The 19,393-nt window shown below is 38.8% G+C and overlaps 1 protein-coding gene across 7 annotated transcripts in view; it reads left to right on the top strand.

Moving 5' to 3' along the window:
• Khdrbs2 (KH RNA binding domain containing, signal transduction associated 2) overlaps positions 1–19,393 on the top strand; it is a 506,659-nt gene that overhangs the window by 413,168 nt on the left and 74,098 nt on the right. For all 7 annotated transcript variants that reach the window (XR_010054563.1, XR_005488845.2, XR_010054564.1 and 4 more), the window contains exon 7: positions 6,472–6,554. Coding sequence is in view for 2 of the 7 variants with exons in the window: in XM_039082989.2 (XP_038938917.1) it covers positions 6,472–6,554 (83 nt within the window). In the remaining 5 variants the exon portion in view is untranslated. The remainder of the gene's footprint in view (positions 1–6,471; positions 6,555–19,393) is intronic.

The raw sequence follows: 19,393 nt of genomic DNA on the forward strand, positions 1-19,393 counted from the left end.
CCTCTGTCTTCTTCAGTGACTCCACCAGGGTTGAAGTTTCTGTGCTCCATTGGGTGGCCATACATCCATGCACTTCCTGCAGCATTCTTTTTTATTCATTTGAAAACCCTATATCTCCTACAGGACCGTTCTTAGAGGAGCCCCCAGGATGCAAAAGGTTTTTGCTCCACAAAGGCAGATGCAATGAGCAAATACATAAATCTGAACTGAGGTGGCCTCTTAGATCCTCATCCGAATTTCCAAGGAAACAATGACAGAGGGGTAACTCTGGTATAATCTCTACATAAATCAGATGTTTCATTCTGGTTCTTTCAAACTTCTGTTGCTGCCTGCCCTCAAGTGTTCCACATTCTCTCTGGATTACAGAGAATGTTCTTCAAATCCAGCTTCTAGAGCCATGACAGTAAATAGCTCTTGAGCAACCTTGTACTGGGCATGGTTTGTTTCGCAGCTTCTGCGTTGTTAAAGTACTGTAATGGGACTGCACGGTGATCGATGCCATTTTACCAGCATAAGAACTGAGGCACAGGGTCAAGACCACAACAGTGCTGCTTCCACACCTGGTTTGGCCATTTAGTTAGGAACTCCCACAGGAAGCCAAGGTGAAGCTAGAATTGGTTGGCCCTTGGTCTGTAGTATCACGTCTCCCTGCCCAAGTTCAAGAACATCCTTATTTTCTTCCATCTCCTTTCGAAAGCCAGGTTTATGGAGGGAGAATTGGCCTATGAATATTTTAATATATGAATATTTGAATGCCTAGACTGGGATATCGGCAAGCATGTTGTTTTCTGCGGCTGTGGACTAATTAGTGGCATTTGCTGCTTTGCAGAGCTGTTGTTTATTTTAAACATCTACACACAGACAAACACATTAATGAATATTCATCCTTATGAAAATCTTGGTACTAAAGGTTGTTTTTAAAAATAGGCCAAGTATTAGGAAACAAAAATAATGTGTATATGTCAACATTTATTTTTTCTTCATTAGTAACTAATTATGAAGAACAATTGAACCTTGCACTTTATGAAATTGTGGATTAACAGAGAAGCTATCTCTCCATTCTAAGAACTTGCTGTGTAAGATTTTTACAAAAGTAAAGATGTACAAGAGAAAATAAAATGCTGTACTCTCCCTAGACCAAGTTGTAACATGGTTCTGGAAAACTGCTAGATCCGACCACCTGAAGTATTTCTCTTTGGGTGTGGATAGATTTGAGTCAAACTGTATCCACATTGTAAAAGAATATTCTTTGTGCTTTGTGCTACATTAGCAATTTAATATAGATTAATCAGATGAGTATTCCATGGAATATACTATACTGAATACCACAGTAAAACGCCATTAACTGTGGTATACTCCTTTTTTGTTAAAGGAGCCAAAATTCTAAAACCTGAAAAATCAAGAAAAATGTAAAATCAGATGTATAGACACTGTAGGTATCAGAGCAAATAACAGGTTTATACCACTTAGAGGTCACCATATGCTTTGTAACAATGGCAAAAAGTATTTCCTTAATAGGCATCATATGATGACTTTGAAGAATCAGCAGAATTTGAAGAATCAGAGAGAGAGAGAAGAAAGAGGGAAGGATATCAGGGCCATAAAAACCAGGAACCTACACTGACCCCTGGGTCAGCTAGCTGCTTCCACAAGGTACAATTATATCAAGATAAAAATACCAGAACTCTTCTCAACCCCTCCTTTCTTTTTTTAATTGGGCAGTATTTCATTTTCCTTTACAATTTAATAAATACTTCTTGATGACTGCACATGGGGTAAGGCTGCTTGGCAGTTAAGAAAGATCACAGGGATGGCATTTTCCTGACAGTGTGCAGTCTTCCATAGTGAGTGGAATAACTTTTAATACTTCTGTTTCTCCTTGGACACGAACTTTTGGTAGAGGGACCTCCCATTGTCCCTTCTTTTCTTTCCGCTTCTGCTTAATCATGTTGGAAAGTACTTTTGCTCTTGACTGCCCCTCTCTGTCCAGCAGACAGGCAGGGACTGCTCCCTGTGGAGTCTTCTCACCATCTTTCTGCTTGGTGTTTCTCTTTTCGTGTATCTTAATAGTCTTTTTCATTTGTATTTCTCAGCGTGGCTGTTTATGGTAGAGCTTAGCCTTTAGGCAAATCTTTTTTTTTTTTTTCCTTTGAAAGTTGATGAGCCTCCGACCTTCTTTCTTTCTCTTTTCTCATGGTAGTCCAAACGCTCTCCATATCGTTTGTAGGGCAATTCAATATATTCATTTCGTGGCATGATGACAGCCTCAGAGCATCCATCTGCAACCTCCCAGGTTCCAAAAACCTCTTAATTTCTTAGTGTCACTGATCAACGAGCTTGCTTCGCTCAAGCCAGAACCGGAAAGAGTAGTCTATTCAAAGCTAGAGTTCAAAGATCTGCTATTAAAAGGAAAATGGAATGCAGACACACAGTTCCTGTAAAATTTGGGTCAAAAACATAGATACTAGATATTAAAATCTTTAGAGACCTGTTGTAGCTCAAATCAATCTTCTAGTTATCCACTGTGGTAAATTCGATGGGTAATGTTTAGGGTTGCTGTCTCTGTGATAGCTCTCCAGAGATCCAACTGCACTGGGAACTGTTGTTCACCAAAGAGGAAAGACAATCCCCGTGTTGATAGCAGCTGCTTAAAGTGTACACACACTGTGAGGGTCCTCTCCATGCCCCATTTATAACACGTGTGTAACGGAAGTGAACTGTCCCATCCGAGTAGTGAAGATGAAGAATTCCTCCCCAAGTACAAATTAAGTAAGAATCACATAGGACAAAAAAAGATACATTACAGTTCCAATCTACAACACCAACTTTATGAAGAGGTCTTAACCCGAAAGAGCGTAAACCTCTAAATAAAGAACTATTTATGTACCCAGCGCAATGGAAGAGAACTCTGCAAGAGCAGACTACAATGAAAATTTAGAGCCCCATGTATGGAGTACACCATTCAGTCACTATTCACAAGAATGCCGTCTTCTTATCATTTGCAATAAAGAGGGTGTAACTGGAAGATATTAATGTAAATAAGCCAGCGCAGAGAAACAAGTGTAGCACGTAGTCTCATACACTGAAGTACAACATTCCACCTGGATGTGTGCCTATGATTCACAGCAGGTAGGCAGAGTGGGGAAAAATGGATGCAGGAGGCTGCCTCTGAGCAGTGTGTTGAGCACATCTGTAGAATTATGACACCAGAAGTCAGTGACACAGACAAGCTAATACATGTCAACTAAAACTTAATAAAAGACGACAGCAAAGAGAAAGGCCACCGATAATTGGAAAAGCATCCACAATGAGGAAGAAAATGAATAAAATATTTGCCATATGAAAGCCAAAGAAATTCTCAACATCAGTATGTGGTAGTAGAAACAGAAAACATAATATCAGAACTTTAAAAAAATTTATTTGAAAATTATTTCCCCAAACTTATTTCCATTGTTTCACTTTTAACTTTTTGTTAGCATACAAAGAACCCTGTTTTTCCGGCTAGCTGAGCGTTCTGTTGCTGTGAAGAGACACAGTATGACCAAGGCAACTCTTATAAAGAAATAGGTTTAATTAGAGCTGGCTCACAATTTCCGAAGTCTAATCCACTATCATTCCAGCGGTTTGCATAGCATCATGCAGACAGACATGGTGCCGGGAAATGGCTCATAGTTCCACATCTGGATCCACAGGCAGCAGTACGGGCCTACCTTGGGCTTTTGAAATCTCAAAACCCATGGCCAGTGATACACTTCTTTGGAAAGGCCCACCTCCTAAGCCTTTCGAATGGTGTCACTTTCTAGTGACTAAGCATTCAAATCTATGAGCCTCGTTGGGGGTCAGGGGGATTCTCATTCAAACTACCACACCGACTTTAATCAACAGTGTAATGACTTCAAGAACTCTATAAAGTAATGTATTCTATTGTATGTCAGAAATTACATGACTAATCTTGAAAGCGCTAAAATATGGGTCTTTAAATGTTCAGCTAATTTTTTTCTAAATAATATTTATTACATAAAAGCAATAAACTATGTCTTTTCTCACAAAATCAGGTGATACTATTAGATTGTGATTATTTTTGATAGTATAGCTTATCTATGTTTCAAGAATTGACCTGCAAATGATTTAAAGTTATGTGTGCATATAATATGCAGTGCCATATAATATCTAAACACCTAATAATACAAACAGGCAAGGTGGCAGCAGTTTACAATTTAGTAGGTAAAGATGGGTGAATTTCTATTCTGTGTTATCACTTTACCATTTCTGTACAATTTAAAAATTTCAATTTCTGCCCCTAAACAAAAGATAGGTTAGGAGGGAGATGGACTATAAAAGAAATCGGAGAAAGAGAGTCTCTAAAGTATCCTCACGGTAGAAATTACTGTGAAAATATTTCAACAAGAAAGTGAAATTCAGAAGAGACGAATGTGTTTTCGGGGACTGTGGTAAAGAGGGCACAGGAAGCAGGCACGGTGGATCAGGAAGCAGGCACGGTGGATCAGGAAGCAGGCACGGTGGATCAGGAAGCAGGCACGGTGGATCAGGAAGCAGGCACGGTGGATCAGGAAGCAGGAAGCAGAAGGCATCACTGTGAGTTTGAGCCCGTGGAGACTACAGAAGGAAATTAGAAAAACTAATCCACTTTCAGACCTAGTGGCGCATCTACGTGAACCACAGGGCAATGAATCACATCGGGAAGGACTGAAAGAGCATTGCTCACTGGGAAACAAACCGAGAAATAATCCCCCCTCGTTGACACGAAGCCTTTAGTGCCTTTGAAACAACCCAGGTGTAAACCCTTCATTGTAGCATAAATAACCTTAACTGCAAAGTTTATTTCATGAATACTACTCTAAGGATAACTTCGGAATATTTCATTTAAAAAATCAAAGATATCTAAATTAGAAAAATAAAACATTACACGGAGGAACTCTCATATTTCACACAAAAATACAATGGTCGGGAAATGAACAAGACAATTCAAGACACAGAATTTAGACTCAGAATGTGTGATGTATAAATAATAACATCAAATAAAGAAAAACGACGGAAGTAAGGAAACAAACCAATTTTCAGATTTAAAAATAAATCCTCCGGTGATAAAATACTAGCGTTCTGATTAATAAAATTAAAAAAAAAAAAGTTCAAAATGAGTCTGAGAACTTTACAACCTGCAGTTTCCGTTTTCGGTTTCTGGCACACGACATGAGATACTGGTGAGTCCCCAGGGTAAAGTGAGGGAATAAATGGATAGGGGAGGGAGCAAGTACGTTTCAGGGAGAAAATTGCTACCGCGAAGATCTGGAGGCAGACCTGGGGAGTAGTCAGGATGAGTGGATACGATTGAAAGTCAATGACCACAAAGGGAAATAAAACTGAATCTCTCGCAGAGTGATTGATAGCTGCAACATGTAATTGCTAGCCTGCTTGCACGCTCCAGAGTGACAGATCTCCAGGCATTTTGACGGCGTGATTTCATCAAACTTGGCACACAACATTACTTACGAGATTTAAAAGCAATAAAGTTTATGACAAAGTTAAGAGTTCTTTAATCGCGCTCTCCTTTTCCTCTTTACTTTCATTTGCTTGTTCATTTATTCACTTACCTTTGCAATAATGACTCCACTTTCCCAACCGGAAACCTCAGCACAATTTAAGGGTCCTATACTTTAAGTTTTCTGTCTTCGTAATGATGGTTTTTAAGAGGAAGCAATACTTGGAGTAGGATTACCACCAATGCTTTACACCGCTATTTAGGCCAGTGTTCCTAGAATTCATTTTTGTTGTAATTATTCATTTGTAATTTTGCCTATGTGTGTTTATCTGTGTCTGTGTGTATATATGTGTGGGGGGAGTCAGGGGGTGTGCACATGAATGTAGGTACCACTGAGGCCAGAAGAGGGTGCCAAAGCCTCTGCAACTGGTATCACATCCAGTGTAGACGCTGCGACCTGAACATAGGGTCTTCTGCCAGAAGCACTATATCTTTGTAACTCTTGCACATGATATTTGGAAAAGAAAGGACTACATTTAATTTTTTTTGTATCAAAATTGTAAACGCATCTTACAAAAGGCGTTTCTGTGTCATCGATAGACTGAGAAGTGTATTTAATAAGTATTTAAATCTTTTCTATATACTTCATAATTTTAAGTTATAATATATGTAATATGAATATGGGAATCTGTTTTCCTCGACTTCTTTCTCCTCTCCCAATTCCTCCCAGGTCTACCACCTCCTTACTCACCCAGCTTCATATTCCTTCATTTTACTAAAAAATAAAAGCACACAAAGCCACAAGAAACGTAAAGAAAAGGAAACTATGTTTTAAGATTATGTGGAAGCTGTAAATATATTCAAATATAAAGAAACAAAAAAATTAACCCAAGCTTATGGGACATAAATTCTTAGAAAATATAAATAAATCAAAGCAAATACATTTAAAAATGTAATTCTTTATATTTCAGGGGTACGATGATGGCTATGGGGGTGAATATGATGACCAGACCTATGAGGCTTATGATAATAGCTACGTGACCCCGACACAAAGGTAAGGCATTTGCTGGCAAATCACATTTCCAGGTGTTATCTCTGCTTTATTTTATAATCACATGTAAATTATAGTTACATTATGTGAGGCTTTCAAGCAGTGGAATTAATCTCTGTTACATTCCTACATTATCAAATTGCTTGCTAGACCACAAGAGATAAAATATAGTAACTCAATAACTGTAAGCCAGGAAACAGTGGTGTGAAACCTGAGGGAGGGTGATTATGATACCAGTAAACCCATTAGAGTGTCTCATACTCAACCAAGCACCAATGTGTATAGAAACTATTTTAATGAACTTGTAATTCAATTAACAAAGCAGGCAGTTTGCTCAATGTGACATTTTTGCAAATCTGTAATTTTTATTCATAGGGCAAATCACAAACAAATGTTATTGGTAAGCTGAAAATAGCCAACTGAAAAAGTATCTCCAGAAATAACAGTCGTTTCTCTTCTTTCTCATCAATATCTATAAAGTGAGAACATCCCTGTACATTGAACTAGAATTAGTAACGTTAAGAAATTTGTACTACTTGAACCCCCAGTGAACTAGATTGTTGGGGGGAGGGCGGCAATGGGGGGAGGATGGGGAGGGGAACACCCATAAAGAAGGGGAGGGGGAGGGATTAGGGGGATGTTCGCCCGGAAACCGGGAAAGGGAATAACACTTGAAATGTATATAAGAAATACTCAAGTTAATAAAAAAAAAAAAAAAAGAAGGGGAGGAGGGATGGGATAGGGGGTTTGCAGAAGGGAAAGCAGGAAAGGGGATTGCCTTTGAAATGTAAATAAAAATATACAACAAAAATATTCCCAATTTTTTAAAAACAGCATTACATTAATCCTTAAGATAAAGATACAACAAAAAGAAAAATTATAATTGAACTTGGTTTAAATGCATGCAAACTTTTCAAATATAGTACATGGAAACCTAGCTCATGAGCACAGCAAAAAGATTTTGAAAGTATGCTTGAAGATTTTCGCAGATAAAAATGACCTAGTAGTATAGCCACCCACAGTACCTCAACAATATAGCTTCATAAATAATCCTTAAGGAGTGGCAACACCAGTCGATCAGTCGATATATGAGTGTGGAAGGGGGACTATCACGGTATACTACCTTCGGACAATGAACTACAGGTAAATAATATCTGATGAAGGAGAGAAAGTCAGTCTGTCCGAGAGAGGAAGCCACCGACTGGTGGCTAATAGAGAACTTGTACCAATAAAGGCATAAGCTCTTAAACAGAAATTAGGCTAACCAGTTTGCTTTCATCAATTTGTCCATGCATACAGATTTAATAAGATATAATAATAATTATAATAATAATAGTAGAGAAAAATCGGGTAATATTTGGAAAGTTGCAGGGATATAGAATGGAAGGAACAAGGCAAAAGATATGGAAGGGAAAGTGACAGTTATATCACAATTTAAATGAATTAAAAATTAATGGAAACAGCCTAACATGGATGAGAGGAAAGGGTGATACTTATTCACTACAGGTGGGACTACAAACTGGTCCAACTGAAAGAATAAAGATTTTAAACTATCCCCCACTGACCCTGCTGTGAGGACAAGTGCACCTTACAGCAAAGAATAACATAACATGTTTTGGAGATGCAGCCTGGCTATAGCCACCACAAACCATCTGGCCTCAATAAGGCCTGACTCAACAGTCCTGTTTAAAACAAGAGCTAGGGTCAGCTTGCCCCAGAAGCAGGGTGGCCTAGAGTTGAACTGAGCCCAAGTTAGATCATGTGTGCCAATGTGAACAAACCAATGAAATTGCTTTGTGTGACTGTTGCCAACTGCCTATGTAATTTTCCCTATAAATACCTTCCCCTAATTGGGCTCGGGGTTGACTCCTCTGTCTCCTGTGTGAGATACGTGTCGTCCCCAGAGCTCTGGTTCCTCAAATATACCTCTTGTTCATTACATCAAAAAAAAAAGTAAATTTAGTGAGCTATTGCTTAAAACTGATAAAATTTCCCCATTTAGGACCCCCTTCACAAAGTTCACAAAGGTCAGTTACTGCATAACAAGCTCCATACATAACATGTATGTAGAGAATCCCACCAGCCCCCAGTTTCTCTTTGTAATGGTATTTATTATCATCCATTTGTCCCTTTTCCTTAACACACTATGGAATCCACAACTTGGTTTAATGCTGTACACTTGCCCTTTCTACAATGTCATATAAAAAACAAACAGTAGCCTTTTTTCTTTCTTTTTAAAAATTCTTTTCATTAAATTACTTTATTTATTGACATTCCAAATGTTGCCACCTTTCCTGAGTTCTTTACCCTATCCCCTCTCCCCTTTGCCTCTGAGAGGGTGCTCCCCACCCACCCATCTCCCTCACACATTCACCCACCAACACCCCTAATGCACCAACTCCCACTTGCCACCCCCACCCCCTTCCCTGGGACATCAAGCCTCTACAGGATTAGGTGCATCCTCTCCTGCTGAGACCAGACAAGGCATATGTCCCTCTACTACATACGTGCCTCAGACCAGCTCATGAATGCTTTGGTTGGTGACTTAGTCTCTGGGGACCCTGAAAGGTCCAGATTAGTTGATACTGAAGTTCTCCTTTTTTTTTTCTTTTTTCGTGAATATTAACACATACTTATCAATGAGATTCACTGTGGCACTCCCACCAATGTGTTTCTCATGTCAAGTTACAGTTCTACATCCTGCTCTCTTTCCCTTTGCTTCCTCCCTTTCTGGTCCATTTCCAAGGCCCCAATAGACCCAATAAGTCCACACTCAGGGCCTTTTTTGTTATTTCAGTTTCTACATATATCAGAAAATAAGTAACATTTGTCTCTGACCCTGTCTTACTTCACTTGATATGGCAATCTCCATCCCCATCCATTTTCATGCATGTGGCAGGATTTCATCCTTTGTATGTAATAAAAAAAAAGACTCTGGTGTATATGTACACACACAGACATTTTTCTACCCACTGTCCTACTTAGGGTTACCATTAATATGATGAAACACCATAACCCAAAGCATGTTTGAGAGGAAGGCGTGTATTTGGCTTACACTTCTGCATCACAGTCCTTTACTGACAGAAGACAAGACAGGAACTCAAGTAAGGCTGGAACATGGAGGCAGGAGCTGGTGCAGGGAGCACGGTGTGGAGCCAGTATGCTGCTTACTGGCTTGCTCTCACTGGCTTGCTCCTCAACCCACTTTGTTCCAAAACCCAGGACCACTGGCCCAGGGGTTATCCCACCCACAATGGACTGGGTCTTCTCCCATCAATCATCAATTTTTTAAAAAATGCCTTACAGGCCAATGTTAGGGAAGTATTTTTTCAGTCGAGGTTCTCTCCTTACAGAGGACTTTAGCTTGTGTCAAGCTGACATAAAACTGTCATACATACCCAGCTTCTACAGATGTGCACGTAACTCTTGTAAATGAACCTACTGTGGTCAACATAAGCAGACAAGTATCACTTTCACGGGTTGGTTTTATTTGCTTTGCAGATGGACCTAGGTAGGGTATGGCTAAATACGTGGAGGCTGTGCTTTAGATGCTGGGGATTCAGTACCCAGTAGTATTTTCGATCCTTACGCACTGTGTATATGGCTACCCTTTGCTCTCCAACCTTGCTAGGATGTATTGTTTTTTATTTGGTTTTCGTTTTCTTGGATAATTTTCATTTTCACTAGTGCAAAATGGACTTCCAATATAATATTGATTGCATTTCTCTGATGTCTAAGAGTGTGGAGTATTATTTTCCTTATATTTATGGGTCATTTGTGTCTCTCCCTCTTTTTTAGAAGTATTTATTAAAATCGTTTATATGGTTTTCGATTATTTATGTTTTGACCACAGTCTCATTTGGGTATTGGTTATCTGTCAAAGGAATAGCTAGCAAACCTATTCTTCTGTGCTGTAGGATGTCTCCTTCACTCAGGAACATATTCTCATGTAATAAAAATATTTTTATTTGACAGAATCTTGTTCAGCATTGAATTATTTTTGTTCTGTCAAGTTTAGAGTTGTACCCCAAAACTTATTGCCTGTGCTGGGATCATGATGTGAATATCTCTGTTTTCCTCTGGGAGTGTTAGTTTCAAGTCACAGTAATATCCTTTGTCTTAGTGATTCTATTGCTATGAAGAAACACCATGACCATGGTAACTCTTATAAAGAAAATCATTTAATTGGGGCTGGCTTATAGTTCAGAGGTTTAGTCTTTTGTCATCATGGCAGAAAGCAAACAGGCATGCTGCTGGAGAAGGAGCTGAGAGATATACATCTCGGTCAGCAGGTAGCACAAGACAGCCATACTAGGCCTGTCTTGAGCATAGGAGTCCTCAAAGCCAACCTCTATAGTGACACACTTCCTCCAACAAGGCCACACCTCCTAATTGGGCTACTTCTTATGGCACAAGCATGCATATGCATGAGTCTGTGGGGCATTCCTACACCAACCAATACAACTTTTAAACATTTTAAGCTGCTTTTTAAATGGTTCGGAAATACAAATCTAGTTTCATGCTTCTCCATGAGTTTCTATACTTTTCCTAACATTATTTCTGTAGATGGTGCTCTTTCTTCAATGTATCATGTATTTCCAGTACCCTTGTTGAGATTAGATATATTAAAGATATGCTGAGATATATCTGGATTGATAGATAGATGTGTATATAGATACACACATTTATACATATACATATGCATACACACACATTCATACATAGGTACGTACGTACACACACACACACACACACACACACACACACACACACACACTGGTGTTCCATTGGTCTACTTGTTGTTATGTTATGATCTTGCTAGCTTTTCATTCTTTGTGAAAACACCTGCATACATTTTTTTAAAAATAAGATTACTTTAGTCTTTACTGTGCTTCCATAGAAATGTTACTATTTTTCCTAGAAGTTTTGAGGATATTGTCTCTCTTAGAGTTTCTATTGGTATGGTGAAACACTATGACCATAAGCAATGTGGGGAGGAAACTGTTTAATCTATAATTCAGGGGAGCCAGGGCAAGAAACCGAAGGTAGAAATTAATCCAAGGCCATAGAAGAGTCTGCTTGCTAGATTTCCCTGTCAATACTTTTGTATCCTGCTTGCCTATACAACCCCTGACCACCTGACCCAAGGTGCCATAATCTACAATGGGATGGGCCCTCGACATCAATCACAAATTAAGAAAATGTACCATAGGATTACCCACAGGTGAATCTGGTGGAAGCATTTCTTTTACTTGGGGTTCCCTTTTCCCAAATGACTCTAGCTTGTGTCATCAGTATTTTGGCAAGGGTTGCATTTTTATGTAAGTCTCTTTTAGTAATAGGTTATTATGAAATTTTCCACATTTTAATATATTATTTTTGTAAATTCTTTGAGAGTTCCATGAATGTATGCAATGCATGTTTATCATGTTTACTTCTCGCTTATTCCTCTAAGTCATTCCAAGTCCACCCTTACTCCCAAACCTCTCCAAATTCGTGTCTTCTTTTTATTTACTTGCTTTTAATAATCCAGTGACTCCACAGTGTATTGTCCTTATATTCATCAGTGTAGAGTGGGGCAATCCACTGGAATGTAATCTGCCTGCTAGAAAATATAGTAATTGCTCACTCCTGGGGAATCTATGAGTTCCTCAGCCATAGGTCCTTGGCCATGCCTCCTATGCAGACAGCCTATAGCTAATCAGAAAGTGGTTGTTTGCCCCCTTAACATTCATGCCACTATTGGATTCATGGACACATGCTGCCTTGTTGGTTATTATTGCTGCTAACATTGTACACAGCAGGGTCCAACTATTGATAACTTTTCTCCATGGCAACCTAAATAGCACCTCCAAGTGCTATGAAAACTATGAGAACAAGGAGGATGATGCCTGGTTATTACCTTTCTTTCTTCATATCTTACAACCAAAGTGCATGTGTCTTCAGCAACATAGTCACACCACCCAGTTATGGTGGGAAACTATAATAAATGATCCAAATAATAGCCTGAATTGTTTCAGGGAATTCAAGATACTCTTAACAGTTGAAGGGACAGTAACCCAAATCCAGCATTGAGCTTTTCCTTATTCATAAAGCAATGGCTTAAGTTGGGATTGTTTATGCCTATATAAGTCCTTTCACTAATTAAAGTAAAGAAAACAATTACTAAAATAATAATAATAATACTTCTAATCTTTGCAATAATCATAAATTTCTGTTTTGTCAAATACCATACAATCATTACTAATACAAAATCTTGCATGAGAATTCATACACAATGCAGTCATGTTGGCATATTTAATGAGTTCCAAACCAACGATAACTAAGTAGTCAGAGAGAGAAAGAGGAGAGATGAGAAACAGAGATATAGAAACAGAGTGACAAAGAGGGAGAGATTTTCAACAAGTTTGAATAAATACATCAATGTAAGAACTATTATTTCATTAGTATAATCTCAGTATGTACTGGAGATAAACAGATGAACACTGGAGAGTTTATTGCCAAATGTATTAAATAGTTAGCATTACATTGTTTCTATTAGAGTATCAATATGAGAAAAGGGTATGCTTAGTAATTCAGATGGGTAAGGATGTCAGCAGATAGCATCCTGGGCTTTTAAGAAAGCTAGCTTCCTCTGCACTGCTATAACTGCCTCTGTTGTGTATCTCCAGTGCGTTTGAATTTGACTTGATTTATGACCTTCTTTGTTCTGTAAACCTATAAAACTTCACCAAGCTGCCTCCATGTTGGAACATGAAATTTGGGTTAACCTATATCCATGTTCCCTGGCCATGCTCCCACAGAATGGTTCAGGATGTAGCAGCTCAGTGATAGACTGACAGTGTGGTCTGGAGAAGGCCCTCGAATTCATTCCAGTATCACAAAAGTCTGGTTAAATAAGCACTTACTAAATAAAAGTGGATACATGACAGTATAGGAGAGATAATATGTAATTTTTAAACCATGATACAGTATTTTCTGCTGATGATTTCTCTGAGGAGTCACTTGCAATAAAATGTGTATATAATTAGGTGTGAAATGAAGTTCATTATCTCAAGAATTAGTTCAGATTAAGACATGACTCCTTAATTGAACTTTTAGTGTAAGAGTTTCTTTAAAAATTTATTTTAAGTTCTGTTATATGAAAAAATGCTACAAATAAAAGACATGAAATTAACGAGACCCAAAGACTGTGAAACTCAGTGGCCTTCCATACAGTCAGAGCAGCTAATTGACATGGAAGGAGTGGAATTTCTCAATGGCCTTTATGCTTTCTCTATTGAGTATATTTTATGTGTTACCAAAACCAAAAAAACTGGCAGATTTAGAATTTAGAAAAACATAAGACTTAAAGGAGAGAAAAAGTAAAAAGAAATATATGAAAATATGACTCCAACGTTTATAAACAATTTGAACATTTTGGTAGATGATACAAATCATATTTAGTTTTGTTAAAATCTAAAACTAAAATCAGAGGAAATGCTAAAATTGACCGAGGTAACAGTTGTAAAGGTTCACGGGAGTACAAAAGATAGAACAGCATAATTAGCCCTTCGTTGTTTTACAAGGCACCATGAATTCTGAAACTTTCAAATGGATCAGAAAAGGTTCTGTACCAAAATATGCTCAGGAGACAGCTTAATTGAGTGCCATTAATGATGGCTGAGGATGATAACGGTATAAGGGATCTCCAAGCATTTTTTTCCTTTTGAACTCTGTCTAGGAGGAAAAGTGAAAGAATAGATCTCAGAGTTTTTAAGCAATCTTTAAAGTACAGAACTGAGACTGCTGTTTCCACAGTGACGCACTTTTGAGAAGCCTTTGGTTAAAACCCAGTAACAGTACAAGCTTAACACCTTTAATTGGATCAAACAATCTTTTATGCCATTTGCTGCATATTTATCTACCCCTTGATGCATTAATATTTTCAGAGATCACCCTTCTAAAAAAATCATACAACATTTCTCAATATTAAAAAAAAAACTCTATATCAAAACAAGTCATAGATGTGGGACTATAAGTTTCATTTACTTAGATATAAATGCTCTTGTCACAAATGAAAATTAAAAGATCAGGTCTGAAGTTTTGGTTTAGATATGAAATATTAAGATTTTATAATTTCTTAGTGTCAAAGAACCATTCACTCTCTTGTACTCTCTTGCTCTCTTGCTCTTGCCTTCCTGTCGCCACTCTTTCCCCATTCCCTTTCACACTCTCTCTACATGTGCTCATGGCCAGTCTCTCCTCCTCCTCCTCTTCCTCCTCCTCCTCCTCCTCCTCCTCCTCCTCTTCCTCCTTCTCTCTCTCTCTCTCTCTCTCTCTCTCTCTCTCTCTCTCTCTCTCTCTCTCCCCCTCCCTCCCTCCCTCCCTCTGCTTTTTTTCTGCCTCTACTACCTCTTAACTCCCCTCCCAATGACCTGAATAAACTCTATTTTATACTAAAAAAAAGGTCACCATAAACAACATGTGTGCTTCAGGAGGGATGAGGGATGAGACACTTAAAACACTTCTAGGGAGGTATGTGTAGTATGGGGTTTATTTTCATTGGCAGGCAACCACAAGGAAGAGATCAATCCTAGGAGAGGTCAGGACTCCTGTGACTGAGTTGTTCTACAACCTCAAAAGGAAATTAAAGGGAGTTAGAGAACTCCATAGGTGAAGCCACAAGGCACAAATTGACACCTTCACTTAGGAGTGGGAAGGAAGAATAAACTGGTAGTTATTGAAACACCAATACTTCCCCAGTCGCTCCATGGTTGCTACCATCTTAACACTTTAGGAAGCAGGAGATGGAACCATCCTCCCAATAGAATCAGGGCTAAAAGGATTGAGGGCTTTGAGAAGGCTGGGGGAGACCTATCACAGCAGCCAAAGTTCATAACGCATTTAGGATAAGTAGGAGCCGTGATGACCTACGTCATCTGTTCGACGGTTCTAACAGTGCATGAAATTGTAATGGAAACAGTCGTTAATGACAGCTGAGGATGATAACGGTGTAAGGGACCTCCAACCATCTTTTCTCCTTGAGCTTTGTCTAGGAGAAAACGCGAAAATAAATCTGAGTCATAAACAACCTCCAAAGTACAGAACTTCAACTGCTGTTTCCACAGTGACGCACTTTTGAGAAGCCCTTGGTTCTAAATGACTCTTTTGCATTTTTGAAAACATGCCTTTGTTCATTGAAAGGTTCAATGAACATATGAAATGCACAGTGGATGGGCAATCACGTTCTGAGACCAACTTTTAAAAGTTCTTGTACCGCAGGATTCACAGCGCCAAGGATGGGAGCCGCCATGTTCTTGCTCAGAGTCTGCTTCCCTTGGGGGTTTCATCAGAGCAGTAGCAGCTCTGTGCTCATGTCAGGAGTGTCTATCTCCCTCACAGCACCGTGTGACACAGGCACTGATTTCTGATTGTAGTTCATTCCAACAGTAAATTCAAGCCCATATGTGTTCCATCTAAGGCCTTAACATAAAGACTGATAAATACTTCCTGGACCTTCGAACTGGATCATACACTTCCGATGCACAAATGAACACAGCATGCATGTAGTGAGAATGAAGAGCTTTACCTTCAGGCTTTAAAAAACTCCGACTGAAGAATTCTTCCAAACATTAGGCAAATCAAATTAATTATTTTTTCCAGGCTGTGAGTTTAAGGTGAGCATCCCATTAAATTTATGGAAACCCTTCTATTAAAAAACATAAGAGTATAAAACCCACAGTACTTTAATGAGTGTTATTGTTATTATATTAGGTAGATAACAGTTTGACTTGTTCTTTTAGGTGTCACCATTCACTGTGAAACTGTTCCCCTCCATATTAAAATTCAATTCTCTGACCAGAATGCATGATACTATTAAATTTACAGGATTATTGGATTTGAGATATGTTTCCCACAGCTATTACACAAGTCAGTTGTATATTCATGCTACCTAAAACTTTCTGCAAGGAATAAAATGTACATTTCACATTGTTTGAATGAAACTCAGTTTCTTGATGAACTTGTTGCCGTTTGAATCCTTATTTCAGATATAAACCATAGAGACCCAGCATAAATATGAAGGAAATAGTGAATTTTTTTCAAGTCAGTCACTATGTGTTTTTGATAACTATTCTTCATTCATTTAAATTTAATTTTCATGACAACTAGACTACTTAGAAAAAATGACCTGTCTACATGACTTGAATAGGACCAGTTAGGAACTGTGTTGTCCTCAGTCATATGAAGGATCCGTCTTCCACAGAAGCTAGGTGTCCCAGTTCTACTAAAACCTGATCATCTTTTTATGGAGTAAAAAGATGATCACTGGGTTAATTTAGAAGTAGAGATCCACCTCAGCAGGAAACTTGAGAGTGATGGGCAAACCACACACACTCAGAGCTCCAAAAATTAATAGTACTAAATCAGCATGAACCATTAAAAATTCAATGTGTTGCAAAGGATGCAGTGTGATGGTCAGATGGGGTGAAAACCTTAAGCGGTAGGTGGGGAAGCTTGGCATTGCCAAAACTAAAATAATCCATAAATAGAAAGAAAGAAATCTGTTTAGCATGTAGTGAAATGACCTGTGGAAGGTGTCAGGAATGTTCTGAATACAATTGCCAAAATATAAAATAAGGAGTGGCAAACATGGCTTTAATGATTCATTCAGAGTTACCATCTAAGGGACTAAATGGTCTGCAAAAGATGTCCTGAGGATCAGGACAACATATGTGAATGGTCAGGGAGAAAACAAGTTAATATATAACGTGCTAGAAACCAGAACATGAGAGAATGTGAGAGAACCTGAGGAGCTCTCATCTGGAGGGTAAGAGGCAGTACCATAAGGCTTTTAAGAACTGATGCTCTGCCGGGATTTTGCTGGTGGGAAAACTGAGCCAGGAAAAAGACAAAGAAATTGGAGTGTTATTTACTACTGAAGAACCACATGTACTTCTGGAGTCTCCAATTATAAAGTACTTAGGACTGAAAAAGACATTCCTTGAAATGATGGGGAAGGCTCCACAAATTATCAAGGACAAAGAAAGCATTTGACAGAGTTCTAGAACTTCATGAAAACCTAAAACCCCCATCTCCAAGCTTGTCTTTGGTTTGGGGGCAAAATTATGGATAAAAAATATAAAGAGTGTAAGAAGCAGAAATAAATAAAGACTACCACAAATTGTGTCTTCTGGGCATGATGGAATTGTTCTCATGACCTCACACCAACTATGGCTGCCTGCCCAGGACCTGCACAAGATGAAGTCAGCTAACATTTTAGCATGAATGGAGTGACAGGCTCGGAAACTCAATCCCCCTACATGAGAGCTGTTGTACAAAATGGCTGCTGGGTGAGGGAGAGTCAGTGTTCTTCAGGGATATAGTCCATGGTAGAGGGTCAATGCTACAGTGGATGGTCCTACACCTCTGCCATATAGTGATATCACTATTGTGGACTCGGTGAGTTACAAAGAAGAAGACATAAAGTTGGGGTGCAGGGATGTAGAAGGAAAATGAGGGAGAAGTTAGAGGGAGAAACTGGGTAGTAGATATGATCAAATTGCATTGCATACACATTATAAAATTCCCAAAAAATAAAGAAAATTCAGTCACTATTGCTGATGCCAAGAAGTTGTTGCTGACAGGAGCCAGATATAGATGTCTCCTGAGAGTCCCTGCCAGAACTGTACTGATACAGATGAGGATGCTTGCAGCTAACCATTGGACTGAGCACGGAGACCCCTGAACTGAGAATGGTCCCCCCAAGAGAAGAGTTAGAGAAAGGACTGATGGAGCTAAAGGGATTTGCAACCCCATAGGAAGAATAACAATATTAACCAACCAGACACCACCAGAGCTCCCAGGGACTAAACCACCAACCAATGAGTACACATGAGGGACCCATGACTCCAGCCACATATGTTGCAGAGGATGGCATTGTCCAGCATCAATAGGAGGAGAAACCCTTGGTCCTGTGAAGGCTTGTTTCCCCAATGTAGGGGAATGCCAGGACATTGAGGTGGGAGTGGCAACATCCTCATAAAAACAGGAGAAGGAGGGAGAGTGTACAGAAGAGGGGGTAAAAGGGGATAACATTTGAAATGTAAATACATAAAATATCCAAGAAAAAGAAAATTTAAAAAATGTTTTGCACTAAACTGATGGGATGCACTGAAGCACAACACTCTCTCTCTCTCTCTCTCTCTCTCTCTCTCTCTCTCTCTCTCTTTCTCTCTCTCGTTATGATTTTGAAATCACAAAAGTAAATTTACCAAATGAGATTATAGCACTCTGGAGCATATGCCCAGAGGATTCAATATTCTTATCTACAGACGCTTAGCTGGGTTCATATGATAGCCATGTTCATTTTGAGTCTATTCACAGTAGCTAGAAACTGGAAAGAACCTCAGTGCCCTTTGGTTGATAAATGGATAAGAACAATATGGTATGTATGTATGATGTAATCTTATTCGGCTATAAAGAAAAATGAAATGGCGACATGTTCCAGGTATAGAGGTAGAACCAGAAAATACAAGCCTGAATAAGGTCATTTAGAAACAGAAAGATAAATGCTGCATGCTCTTATTTGTTGACTATAACTCTATGTCTCTAGAATACAAATTAGCAGGATACAGGGCCGTGGGGCAGTGGAGAGGAAAATGGGGAAAATGACTAGGGGGAACTATTAATTTATATATATATATATATATGTATATATATATATACACACACACATATATATATATTTCATATATATTAAGTAAAGTTGTGCCACTTGGATTGACAGTTACCTCATCAATGAGACACATACTTCCTACTCAAAACCCCAGTCCCAAGCACAGGAAACCTCCCTTAAAATT

Source organism: Rattus norvegicus, chromosome 9 (genome assembly GCF_036323735.1).
Source record: "Rattus norvegicus strain BN/NHsdMcwi chromosome 9, GRCr8, whole genome shotgun sequence".
NCBI lineage: Eukaryota > Metazoa > Chordata > Mammalia > Rodentia > Muridae > Rattus > Rattus norvegicus.